Source organism: Monodelphis domestica, chromosome 4, assembly GCF_027887165.1.
Source record: "Monodelphis domestica isolate mMonDom1 chromosome 4, mMonDom1.pri, whole genome shotgun sequence".
NCBI classification, from domain to species: Eukaryota; Metazoa; Chordata; class Mammalia; order Didelphimorphia; family Didelphidae; genus Monodelphis; species Monodelphis domestica.
The window spans coordinates 446548673-446561919 of record NC_077230.1 but is presented as its reverse complement, the minus strand read 5'-3'; the positions used below and the strand labels follow the sequence as shown (position 1 = coordinate 446561919).

The 13247-nt window shown below is 38.8% G+C and overlaps 1 protein-coding gene across 2 annotated transcripts in view; it reads right to left on the bottom strand.

Annotated features, from left to right (window-relative positions):
• Nucleotides 1-12983, bottom strand: part of LOC100619248 (zinc finger protein 665-like) — a 35296-nt gene extending 22313 nt beyond the window's left edge. The window contains exons 1-3 of one of the 2 annotated variants that reach the window (XM_056825858.1): nucleotides 12869-12983; nucleotides 12154-12276; nucleotides 6042-6168 (exon numbers count right to left, since the gene is read on the bottom strand). In XM_056825858.1, the coding sequence (XP_056681836.1) occupies nucleotides 6042-6168; nucleotides 12154-12186 (160 nt within the window). In that variant the 5' untranslated portion in view covers nucleotides 12187-12276; nucleotides 12869-12983. Of the gene's footprint in view, nucleotides 1-6041; nucleotides 6169-12153; nucleotides 12277-12781 lie in introns of both variants that reach the window. The other variant, XM_056825857.1, reaches the window with a different exon arrangement.
• Between the last annotated feature and the right edge of the window lie 264 nt (nucleotides 12984-13247).

Sequence of the window (13247 nt, the reverse complement as noted above, 5' to 3'; positions counted from 1 at the left end):
GAAAGAGAATAAAAGATTTCCTTTTTGCAAGTATAAACTCAGAATAGACATAAAGAATAAATAATCCCCTTTCATAGCAGGATGGCCTAATATCATAAAAAAGGCAATACTACCTAAATTAATTACTTATTCAGTGCCATACTATAAAGGGTGACTATTGTGGTTGAGACTGAAAAAAATCTAAATTTAAATGGTCGCCAAGGGAAATCCCAAATAATAAAATACCCAAGTCAGCTGCCAAATTTTTATGGTGATTTAATTTCAATAAGAGGAAGAAAATATTAGAGGAAGAGAGATATAGAGGGAGAGAAGGAAAGAGGGAGAGAAAGAGAGAGAGAGAAGGAAAGGAGTTTAACTCAGAACCACTCTGGCTCAAGCTGAGCCAAAGCTGGCATTAAAGCCTTGGAAAGCCAAGGCAGAGAAAGGGGTCAGTCCTTATCACTCACGCGATTGGCCTGAAGGAAAGCTGTCTGTGGGGCTCCTCCAAGCTCAAGCTCCAGGATCGAACTGACTCTAGCCCTCTCCACAGGAAGTCACTAGAACTCTAGCGACTGTTCTCTTCCTCACTTCCTGCATTTCACATGTGCCAATGGTGGCTCAAGCTTGACTTAGGACCACCCAGAGGTCTGTCCTTTCTTTGTGTACATGTCTGTTGAAGGCCATTTTCTCAGATAAATAAATCTTGAGTTTAATACAGACCTTCCTAATCTTGTTAAACTAAGAAGGGAGGAGAAATGTAGTTTCCAAGATCTGATTCTGTTACTCCAAGTATCTTTATTGTTATTGATCAGGAAATAGCTAAATCAGATCTTCTAAAGAATGGTCTGATTAGGGTGGAATAGTTTTGAAATTCATAATACCTAACAAAAAAGAAAAAAGCATTCTATAGAATTGGAAAAAATAATGACAAAATTGATCGGAAAGAACAAGATCAAAAATGTCAAGAGAAATATTGAAAAACAATGTGAAGGATGTTGGCCTAGCAGTATCAGATCTTAACTGTACTATAAAACAGTGATCATCAAAATAATATGACATTAGCTAAAAAACCTAAGGATCACAGCTTTTGGAATAAGAACTCAATATTGGACAAAACCTGCTGGGAAAATTGGAAAGCAGCATGGCAAAAATTAGGTTCAGATCAATTTCTCACATCTTATACCAAGATAAGTTCACAATGGGTATATGACTTTAACATGAAGAGGGATATAAGTAAATAAATTGGGTAAATGAAAAATAGTATACCTGTCAGCTCTATGGAGAAGGGAAGTATTAACAACCAAGCAAGAGACAGAGAACATTACAAGAAGTAAAATGAATCATTTTGACTATATCAAATTACAAAGGTTTTGTACAAACAAAACCAATGAAATAAAAATTAGAACTGAAGTAAAAAACTGTGGAAAAAATTGTATAACAAATTTCTCTGACAAAGATCTAATTTCTCAAATATACAAAGAACTAATTAAGTTGATGAAAAAACCAAGCCATTCCCCAATTGACAAATGGTCAAAAGATAGAAATTGACAGTTTTGAGATGAAATCATAACCATCAATAATCACATGTATTAATGTTTTCAAACCCTCCTGAATAGAGAAGATCAAAACAATTCTGAGCAACCTTCTCATAGGTAGCAGAGAGGCCAATATGATATTAAAGGAAAATAACAAATGTTGATGGGAATGACACAAAATGGGGATATTAATGCATTGCTAGTGGAGTTGTGAATGGATCCAAACATTCTGATAGGCAATTTGGAATTATGCCCAAAGGGCTTTGAAACAATGTATGCCCTTTGATCCGTCAATACTACAACTAGGTTTGTGTCCCTAATTGATTAAAACAGGGGGAGAAGTGAGGTGGCTCAGTGGATTGAGTCAGGCCCAGAGATAGATGGGAGGTCCTGAGTTCTAATCTGGCCTTAGACACTTTCTAGCTGTGTGACCCTGGGCAAGTCACTTAACCCTCATTGCCTAGCTGCATGATGGTGAACTGGTGATGTGTGTCAGCACTGAAACATGTAGCCATTTTTGATGACACAAGGCTGAAAACAGAGAAGGATGGGGCCACATGCCGACAAGGACATTTTTTTCTCGAAGTGACACACTAAGCTCAAAAAGGTTGCCCATCACTGCCCTAGCGCTTACCACTCTTCTGCATAGGAACCAATACGAAGTACTGATTCCGAGATGGGAGGTAAGGGTTAATAAAGGGGGGGGGAAGGACCTATTTGTTCAAAAATATTTATAGCTGGGCTTTTTCTGGTAGCAGAGAATTTGAAAATGGAGGGGGGTCTCTCCACTAGGGAATGGCTCAACAAATTGTGGCATATGATGATGATGATGGAATATTACTGTGTTATAAGGAATAATTAATAGACTGATAGGGACTGAAATAAGCAGATCCAGGAGAACATTGTACACAGAAACTGGAATGCAATGATCCAGGAAATTCCAAGGGACTCATGACAAGGAATGCTATCCACATCTAGAAAAAGAACTGTGGGAATAGAAATTTAAGATACAACATATGACTTACAATTGGTTTATATGGGTTTTGGTTTTGAAAGATTGGTCTATTACAAAAATCAATAATATAGAAATATGTTTTGAGTGATAATATGGGCATAATCCATAAACCAAATTGGGTGATGAATCAGAATAGACTTACTGCCCCCCTGGGTTAGCAAATAAGCAAAGCTTTAGCTGTAATTGGTATACATAAAATGGAAGAAAGTCACAGGAAGTGACAAAAAGAAAAGATCTTTAAAAATGCCAAGGACTTCCTGTGAGCTCTTTTGTCATTTGTCTTTTGTGGGACTTGACTATGGAGGATTTCTGACTGAAGATTTTAGACTGCTTCTGCTTTCTTTAAAACTACCACGTGGGGTGAGTGAAAAAGGCTGACTCCTTACCTGGATTTTCTGAAGGGACTGGCCTCAGGAGAGACCTACCCTATTGAGAGAGGTCTCCGGCATCCCCAGATCCTCTGCTCAAGGCCTCTTTGTCTAATGACTAATCAGCCCTACCTGGGTTGAGCCAGGGACTGGAGCAAATACTTAGTGTGTAGGCTAGATATCTTATCTGCTCTGATTTTCTTGCTTTCACTCTTTCTATATTTTATAAATAAATTGCTAAAATAAATCTCATTGGAATTTGACTAAATTCCTGGCAACCCTAATCCTTAATAATCCAGCCCAACCTTTTATATTAACCCCTCACAAATTGCTTCTGACCTACTGGATGGAGGAGGGAAGAGGGGAGGGAGACATCATGAATCATGTAATTATGGAAAGAAATTTAAAAAGAAAATTTAAATTTAAAAAAAAGCCTGGAAAGATCTCAATGAACTGACACAAGTGAAATGATCAGAGCGGGGAGAACACTATACACAGTAACAGCAATATTGTATGATGATCAATTGTGAAAGACTTCACTTTTCTCTGCAGTAAAATGAACTAAGAAAATTCTAAAGGACTTGTGATGAAAAATGATATGGACCTTCAGATAAAGAACATCTTCTCTGAATGCAGATCAACACAGACTGTTATTCATTTTATTTTACTTGTATGTGTTCTTATTTTAGAGTTTTAGCTTCATAGGAGTCTTCTCTCACAACATGAACAATATGGATTTAGTTTTGTATCATCATACATGTATAACCTGGATCAAATTGCTTATCATTTGAGGGAGGAGAGAAGGAATCAGTTTGGATCTCCAAACTTTGGAAAACATGTTAAAAATTATTATTACATGCAATTACAAAAAAATTAAACAGTTTATTGCTAAAGCTTACATTTCTAGTACAACAATAAATAATAGTGGTGATGATATGTATCCTGGCTTCAGTCCTGATCTTATGCTTTTCATCAATCCCCACTACATATGATACTTGCTGATAGTTTTATATGGATATTAATTATTTTAAAGGATGGCCCTTTTATTGCTTTGCTTTCTAGGGTTTTTAAGAAGAAGAGGTATTGTATATTGTCAAAGGTCTTTTCATCTAAGGAGATAATAGTGAGAATTCTGTTAGATTGATTATTGATATGGTCAATTATGTTGATGGTTTCCCTAATAATAAAACAGCCTTGGATCCCTGGCACAAATTCCACCTGGTCATAGAAAATAAACTTTGTGAGGTATCTAAGATTTTTGCATCACTATTCATTAAGGAAATTTCCCTATAGTTTTCTTTCTCTGTTTTTCTCCCTCCTGGTTCATCCATTAGCATCCCATTTGCATCACGCTAAAAATTTTGCAGGACTGCTTTTCCTATTTTGCCAAATTGTTTAAATAGTAGTTAGATTAATGCTCTAGTTTATTTGCCCTTTTTTTCTTGGAAAATACATTCCTAATCTTATTTATTACTTCAAAAGTTCTTTTACTTTCAATTTTATCCATTTCTTCTTTGATTTTTTTATTTCCAATTAAGTCTTTACTTGGATTTTTAATTTGTTCTGTTTCACTTTTCCCCCCTATTTTATTTATATAAATACCCATGGATATAAATTCCCCACCAAGTACTGCCTTGATTACATCCCACAACTTTTGATATATTGTTTCCTTGCTGTAGTTCCTTTTATGACATCATTGATTGTTTCTATCATTTGTTTGTTGACTCACCCCTTTTCAGCAATTAGATTATATAGTTTCCAATTAATTCTAAACTTTTCTTTCCATTATTATTGAGAATAATTGTATTATGATCTGAAAAGGTTGCACTTATTACTTCTGCTTTTTTGAATTTCATTATGAAAGTTTTTATATCCTGGTACTTGGTCTTTTGCATATTTTTCATGTGTACCTAAAAAGAAGATATATTCCTTTTTCCGTGTCATTCCATTTGTTTCAGATATCTATTAAAATGTAACTTGTTTAAAATTTCATATACTTTCTTTATTCCTTTCTTGTTTATTTTTTTGGTAAGAGTTCTGATAAAGGAAGGCTGTGATTCCCTACCAGTATAGTTCTATTAGCAATTTCCTCCTTATTCTCCTTTAGTTTCTATTTTAAAAATCTGGAGGCTATAATCAGTTGGTGCATATGTGTTAAGAACTAATATGGTCTAACTATATAAACCACCTTTTTTTTATCAAGATGTAATTATCAACCTTATATCTTTTAATGAGATCTTTTTCTTTCTCTAGTTTTGTCTGAGTTCATAATTGCTACTCTTGCTTTTCTTATTTGAGTTGAAGTCCAATAGTTCTTTCTCCGTGGCCTTCCCTTTACTCTCTGTTTCCCTACCTTGAAGGAGGGTCCATGGGAGGCACAAATGAAGTCTTAAAAAGGGTCCAGGGTCTTGAAGTTGCCTTCTGCCCTGGTACAGGATATGGAGCAGAATATAGAGGGTAGATTTTCTTCACTTCCCTTTGTGCAGTTTTATATACAATTCCTCTTTATCCCCAGAAATAGACCCTTTCTGCCTACCTTTCAAGACCTTACTCTGACCCTTGTTCATTCTGTGATTCCAGCATTCCAGAAGCATTCTTTTAAGGTTCGTTTGAGATTCTCAGGGTTAGTTCCAGCTTTTGCTTCTGCTCTTATGCCTTCTTGGCATTTCCTGCCCCATGAATACTTCTTAACAAAAAACCCTTTCTAAACACCACTCATCCTACATGGGAGGGGCTGCCTTGACAGGTAGAGTGTCCCTTTCAATGGCCATCTGCAAGGAAGACCTGCCTTGGTATTAACAGAGTATTTGTACACAAATTCAGGTCTAATTAGAAGGTTGACTAGATGACTATTATGATTAACTTCAGGAATGTAAATCTATAACACTTTTTAAAGTTTTCACCTGAAGCTACCTAAAATAGAAGAGAGACAATTTCAGGAGCAGGAAAGGAAAGTCCCAGCTTCCCATCACAAAATTCAAAGACCTTTTTTTTTAAATCAAACCAGGCAGGAGAACCCTGTGCAGAGGTCAGCACTTTTGCTTTTTTAATCACTGACACAGGCTTAAAATGCGGTACCTTTGGCACAGAATGAAGACATTCCCTTAATGGCATTTTTCAGAGTTAAAAAAAAATGGTCCTTACCCACGAAGAGTAGATTCTGCACATTCTCCAGCATCACCTTCCTGAACAGCTCTTTCTGGGATGGGTCCAACAGGCACCACTCCTCCTGGGTGAAGTCCACAGCCACATCCTTGAATGTTATTGACCCCTAAACCAGCAAAAGTCATAAGATTTAGAGCTGAGCCTGCAGAATTCATCCAGTCCAGGCCTCATCAACTAACTTGAAGAAACTGAAGCACAAAAGGGACTCAGCCCAAACTTGTCACCCTGAAGAGTATTACAGCCAGCTCTGGAGACCAGTCATTCAAAGCCCAATGGAATACTGACAAAGACATTTTGTATCTGAAGTGAGAATCATGTTGTAAGAATGAAGACTGGAGAAGCGACTCACTCTGACATGCTTTTCCGTATGGAATAAGGGAGAGGGTATGTGCTCTCTGAGGGAGGCGGGAGATTCTGTGGAGAAGAGAGAAGGAGATCTGAAATCCCTCCTCATCACAACTGTCAGAATTCATATAATAAGAACTTTTTTTGAAGTTTATGAGAAAGAAGCAATTACTGGGTATTCTGGGGAAAAATATTATCAAGGATTATAAGGAGAAAACAACAAAAAAAAGGAATCCTCTACTCAAGTTTTTAAAAGACTGAAATACTCTTATCTAGCTGAAAGCCTAAAGAGGACTCCAGAGTTATATGAGATCAGACACTGATTATAGCTAAGGGACAAAGAGCAGGCTTTTGTGGTTTTATTGAGAATTTGGCAAACCACTGGGTATGATGTGCCAACATCCTGTCTATGCTTTATGATGAATGCCATTTCTTCCTAGAAAATATTCAGTCATTTTATGTTTAGTTACAGAATAGTAAATGTGATGAGGAAAGGAGGGTGTGTTCATCTTTTAAAAAGATAACATTTGATTATCTGGGGTTGGGGATGGAGCTCACACATAAGACATTGACCTCAATGACTAAAATTCTCAAGAGGCAGAATTTCTTCATTTTTAATTAATTTATTACAAGATTAGTCATTTAATGTGGTCAGTTGAACCTCTCCACAACATAAAAGAAAAAGGGTAATTCCTCTAGCACTGGTGTCTTCTCTTTATCGCTCTCTCTCTTAATATCTATCTATCATCTCTCTATCTCTCTCTCTATCTCACTATCTCTCTATCTATCTCTCTATCTATCTATCTATCTCTCTATCTATCCACACAAAGTGGTGCCATGATACATGAGCACCTTAAATCAGGAGCAAGTTGAGATACCAGCAGTCACAATTGGGATTTTTTGCTTTAACTCATGAGTGGATATTTGAAACACAAGCTTCCCCCTGTGGGAGGAGTCCACAGTGCCACAGTGGATGAGGTAATCAGTACTAGTGAGAGTAAGGAAAGGTGGAGGATTGGGGGGGTGGGGTGGGTGGGGATTAAACAGTTTATTGAAAAGACACCCAGATGCAACAGATATCTGGAGAACACTGAACAGGGTAACAAGGAATATTCCTTCTTTTCAGCAGCACGTGGTACCTGCACAAAGACTGGCCATGCACTAGGCCATAGAGGCCGTCTCAACAAAAAGCCTTTCTGGGGAAGGTTGTTTCTTCCTCCTTTTCATAACATTTTTTGATAATGTGCGAAACAAGTGTCTTCTCACAGCTCCAACCAGGACCTGCTGCAGCTTTTTCTGGCTGTGTCTCTTTATTTGGGTTGTTAGTGTTACGCAAGGCCGCAAACCTAAAGCACTGTGGGACGACCCTCCCCCCTCTCCCCTGCCCCCTGTTAGCCTTCCTTGCCAGCCCCCTGGGAGCAGACGCAGCAGACGCAGCATCTCTCCCTTCTGGCCTCCCTTCGTGTCTTCCTCTTTGGGGCCTGCTCGTACCTCCAGTTCCTCGTGACTGCAGGTGCTCCTGACCAGGGACCCCTGGATGGCTCCAGAGGTAGGAAATCGGGCTGACAGGCTCTTTGACTTAAGCCTGTGACCCAAAGTTCCTACCAAGCCCACCACCCCGGGCTGCACATAGGACAGAAGACAGTCAGGCAGCAGTACAGGCGCGATGGCTTAGGTCAGGCCTCCTGAGCTGTGGGAGGTGACTGACGCTGACCTGGATAGGGATTGTCAGCAGAAGATCAGACCCGGAAGTCATTGCAGAGGCGTGGAAAGGTCAGTCATAATACCGGATATTGGCTACCCCCCATCGTGAGGATTCCTGCACTTCCGGCTCATTCAGCACTTGGTCAGCAATTCAGACCTGCCATGTGGAAGATTTCTGTTCATTCTATTTTCATTGGAACTCTTTCCTCTGCCAGAGGGAGGCCGGCCCTCTCCCAGTAAACCTATTTCTTCTTGGCTTGCAGATTCTGACTCTTATTAGTATTTCTGCTAATGGAATTTTCCTCACAAGGATGACCTCACCTCTGATGAAGGAGCATTTCAGGTAATTATTAAGAGCTTCTTTGCCCAACTACATGGTAATAAATAGGACAATCTAGGTGAAATGGGTGAATATTTAGAAAAATATAAATTGCCCAGATTAACAAAAGAGGACATAAAATACTTCAATAATTCCATCTCAGAAAAAAAAATTGAACAAGCCCTCAAATAAGTCCCTAAGAAAAATTCCCCAGGGCCAAATGGATTCACAAGAGAATTCTATCAAACATTCGAAGAACAGCTAACCCCAATACTATACAAATTATTTGACAAAATAAGCAAAGAAGGAGTCTCACCAAATTCTTTTTATGGCACAAAGGGGGTACTGATTCCAAAGCCAGGCACACCAGAAACAGAGAAAGAAAACTACAGACCAATCTCCTTTATGAACATAGATGAAAATACCTTAAATAAAATATTAGCAAAGAGACTACAGTAAGTCATCACAAGGATTATTCACTATGATCAGGTAGGATTTATACCAGGAATGCAATGATGGTTTAATATTAGGAAAACCATCCACATAACTGACTATCTCACTATCCAAACCAATAGAAATCATATGATTATCTCAAGAGATACAGAAAAAGCCTTTGACAAAATACAACACCTATTCCTACAGAAAATACTAGAAACAGAACAGCTGGAGCCTTCCTCAAAATAATAAATAATATATATTTTAAAGCATTAGCAAGTATCATCTACAATCTGGACAGGTTTCAAGCTTTCCCAATTAAGATCAGGAGTGAAGTAAGGATGCCCATTATTACCTCTATTATTTCATATTGGGCTAGAAATACTAGCAGTAGTAATTAGAAAAGAAAACAAAATTAAAGTAGGCAAAGAGGAAACTAAAGCATCACTCTCTTCAGACGATATGATGGTATGCTTAAGGAATCTTAGAAAATCAACTAAAAAGATAGTGGAAATATTAACAACTTTAGCAAAATTGCAGGGTACAAAATAAAGCCAACATAAATCATCAGTATTTCTATGTATTTCCAACACCACTCAGCAGCAAGAGTTAGAAAGAGAAACTCTATTTAAAATCACTCTAAAAAGTATAAAATATTTGGGAATTTACTTACCAAGAAAAACACAGGAATTATATGAAAACAACTACAAAATGCCTTTCACACAATTAAAATAAGATCTAAACAATTGAAAAAACATGAATTGCTCATAGGTAGGTCAAACTAATATAATAAAAATAATGTTCCCATTGAAATTAATTTACTTATTCAGTGCCAGACCAACCAAAATTTCTTCAAGTTTTGAAGAGTTTTTAAAGTTTTCAAGAAACATTTTTATAGAATTAGAAAAAAAATTATAACAAAGTTTATTTGGAAGAACAAAAGAATCAAGAATATCTAGGAAACTAAAGGAAAAAAAAATGTGAAGAATGGTGGCACAACAGTACCAAATCTTAAACTGTACTATGAAGCAGTGATTATCAAAACAAGAAAGAAGGATCAGTGGATCAATGGAATAGACTTGGGGTAAATGACCTCAGTAACCCAGTGTTCCATAAACCCAAAGATCCTAACTTTTGGGACAAGAACTCACAGACGAAAACTGCTAGAAAAAATGGAAAACAGTATGGGAAAAATCAGGTTGAGATCAACATGCCACACCCTACACCAAGATAAATTCAAAATGGATAAAAGACTTAAATAAAAAGAGTCAAATCCTAAATAAATGAGGAGAACATAAAAGAGTATACCTGACAGATCTATACAAAGGAAGGAATTTAAGACCAAACAAGAGATAGAAAACACTACAAAATGTAAACTGAATCATTTTTATTATATTCAATTAAGAAGGTTTTGAACAAACAAAACCAATACAACCAAAATTAGAAGAAAAGCATCAAACTGGGGAAAATGATTATAACAAAACTCTGACAAAGATCTAATTTTCCAAATATATAAGGAAAGAAGTCAACTGTACAAGAAATCAAGCCATTCCCCAAAAGACAAATGGTCAAGGGATATGAATAGGCAGTTTTCAGATAAAAAAATAAAAACAATCAATAATCACTTGAAAAAGTGTTCTAAATCTTTCCTAATGAGAGAAATGCAAATCAAAACAATTCTGAGTTACCATCTTACACTTAGCAAGTTGACCAATATGACAATAAAGGAAAATAATAAATGCTGGAGATGTGGCAAAATTGGGACACTGCAATACATTGTTGGTGGAGTTGTGAAGTGATCTAACCATTCTGGAACACAATGTGGTATTATGTCCAATGGACTTTAAAAGACTGCATGCCCTCTGATCCACCTATAACACTGCTGGGTTTGTATCCCAAAGAGAAAATAATGAAAAATACTTGTACAAAAAATATTTATAGCTGTGCTTTTTGTGGTGGCAAAAAATTGGAAAATGAGGGGGTGTCTCTTGATTGGTAATAGCTGAACAAATTTTGGTATATGATGGTGATGGAAGACTATTGTGCTGTGAGGATTGATGATCTGGAGGCTTTCCATATGAACTGGGAGAACGTCAATGAACTGATGCAGAGTGAAATGAGCAGAACCAGCAGAACATTGTACACAGAAAGTAAGACACTGTAGTGGACTTTGCTATTAGTAGCAATGCAACAAGCCAGGACACTCCTGAAGGACTTATGTAAAACAATGCCATCCACCCTGAGAGAAAGAACTATGGGAGTAAAAATGCAAAAGGTTAATATGACATCACATATCACATGTATATATGGGATGTGATTTGGGGTTTGAGCCTTAAAAAAAACTGTTCTATAGCAAAAATGAATAATATGGAAAAGGTATCAAGTGACAACATTTGTACAACTCAGTGAAACTGTCACCTTTGGAAGGGGGGGAAAAGAGGGGCAGGAAAGACAATGAATCATACAAACATGGAAAAAATTGAAAATTAATGAATTAATTAATTTTACACAGATCACTCTATTACAAATAAGAATAATAAGGAAATGGGTTTTGAGCAATAATACATGCACAACCCAGTGGAACTGTTTGTCAGCTCCAGGACAAGGAAAGGGGAGGGAGAGAATGTGAATCATACGACCATGGAAAAATATTCTAAATCAATTTTTTTAGTTAAAAAATAAAAAAATAAAGGAACCAAAATGAAAAATACTGAGAAAGCAACAGGATAGATAATCTGTTAGGTTCAAGGTAAGTGATTTGATTAGTAAACGGAAAGATGTAAAGCTTCTGTATGTTAAGTGCACTCTAAGTTCCTGATAGTTAATAATATTTGAAAAGCAGACCTTTTGCCTTACCCTGGAATTCCCATCCTTTTTCTTCTAATAAAAACATGCCTTTTCCTGTCTGTGCTCTCACTTGATCTCACCCCAAACCTCTTCCAAAGCCAACCTGGCAGTCCTCACTGACCTGGCCAAACTCCAAAACCAGGTCAGGAGCAGAGACTGTCCCTGGGCCATCCCTGGATGGTGGGATCCCCCTCTAATGGAGGGTATCACAGTGGAGAGTGGATGAATAAATGACTGCATTTGGGTCTGCTTGTCTGGAATCTGGGCTGACTCATCCAGGCAGGGGCTACAGAGGCCCTGGAAAACCCCAGAACACAGTTGGGGATTGTGGGTGACCTTTGAGGTCACATTGACAGCAAGCAGTGATGGCGCCCCTGGAGGCCTGGGAAAGACACAGTTTTGAGTTCTGCTGGATTCCACCTTGGGATGGACCGCACTCACCTGGGATGGGGACCTCGGGGTCCCGGGGGCCATTCCCTCTGGCTCCAGGGCCTCTGCTTGGGCCAGACTGTGGTCCCTCAGGAGGTGGGAGCCCCAAGGTGGGGAGACTCCCTCTTTGTACACCTGAAGGGAATTAGAGAGGCAGGGCTCAGAGGAGCTCCAGGGCTCTTCCCCTGCCCTTAGGGGAGACTCCTAGAAGGAGAGGTTACTGGAGGAGACGGGCATCAGGTGGGGGTTGGGGAAAATGTGTTGGCATTTGCCCTGTGCAGAGATCAGAGCTCCTTCCATGGCCTGTGGGCCCAGGTATCCCGTCCCTGCTCCAACCTGGCTCATATTGGCTGCTTCTCCCCTTGGACCATTGAGAAAGGGCCTGGACCAGCCTCACCCCCATCCTGTGACTGCACTCCCTTCCCCAGCTTGGGGGAAAGAGGGGGAAGAAGGTGGGGGCCTGTTCTCTCCTCTGGGGGAAGGCAAAGCCCCGCCATGGCTCCTTGTCCAGACAGAGCCACCTCCTGCTGACATGGGCGCTTCTGTATTTGTCCCTTTTCTGTGGTAGTTTAAAGCAATGAACAGACACAGAGACACAGCAGAGCCCAATTGTCAGCAGCCTCATGCCCCAGAAACAGACCTTCTGCTCTCTCAAGATCCCAGAGGCAAAAGAGCCCCAACTGTCAGTGGCTGCTTCCTTTTTCTCCTCACTGACCAACTGTCCTACCTAACTTCCTGTCAGAGGGCGGCTACTTCCTCTCCTCAGCCTGGTCTCCCTGGTAACGGAATCTTCAGCTCTGGCTCAGGGGACTCCTGTGAATTCTGCTCTCTGGCCTCTGAGGGAGACACAAGGAGAGACTAAGAAAATCCCTTTAACAGAAACTTCCATGCAAAGGTTTTTGTTGAAACAGCCTCCAAGTGAACTCGAGGAAAGTGTGGCAAAACAGCCAAAATTCAATGAAGAAATGATGATGAGTAAAAAAATAGCAAGTAAGTTTAGCAATAGTTACACATCACAAGTAATATATAAGGTCAATTTTGCATTAAATGTAGCATTACGTGTGCAGAGAGTAAGTTATGTTAGCAAGAGCACATGGCATGGAAAC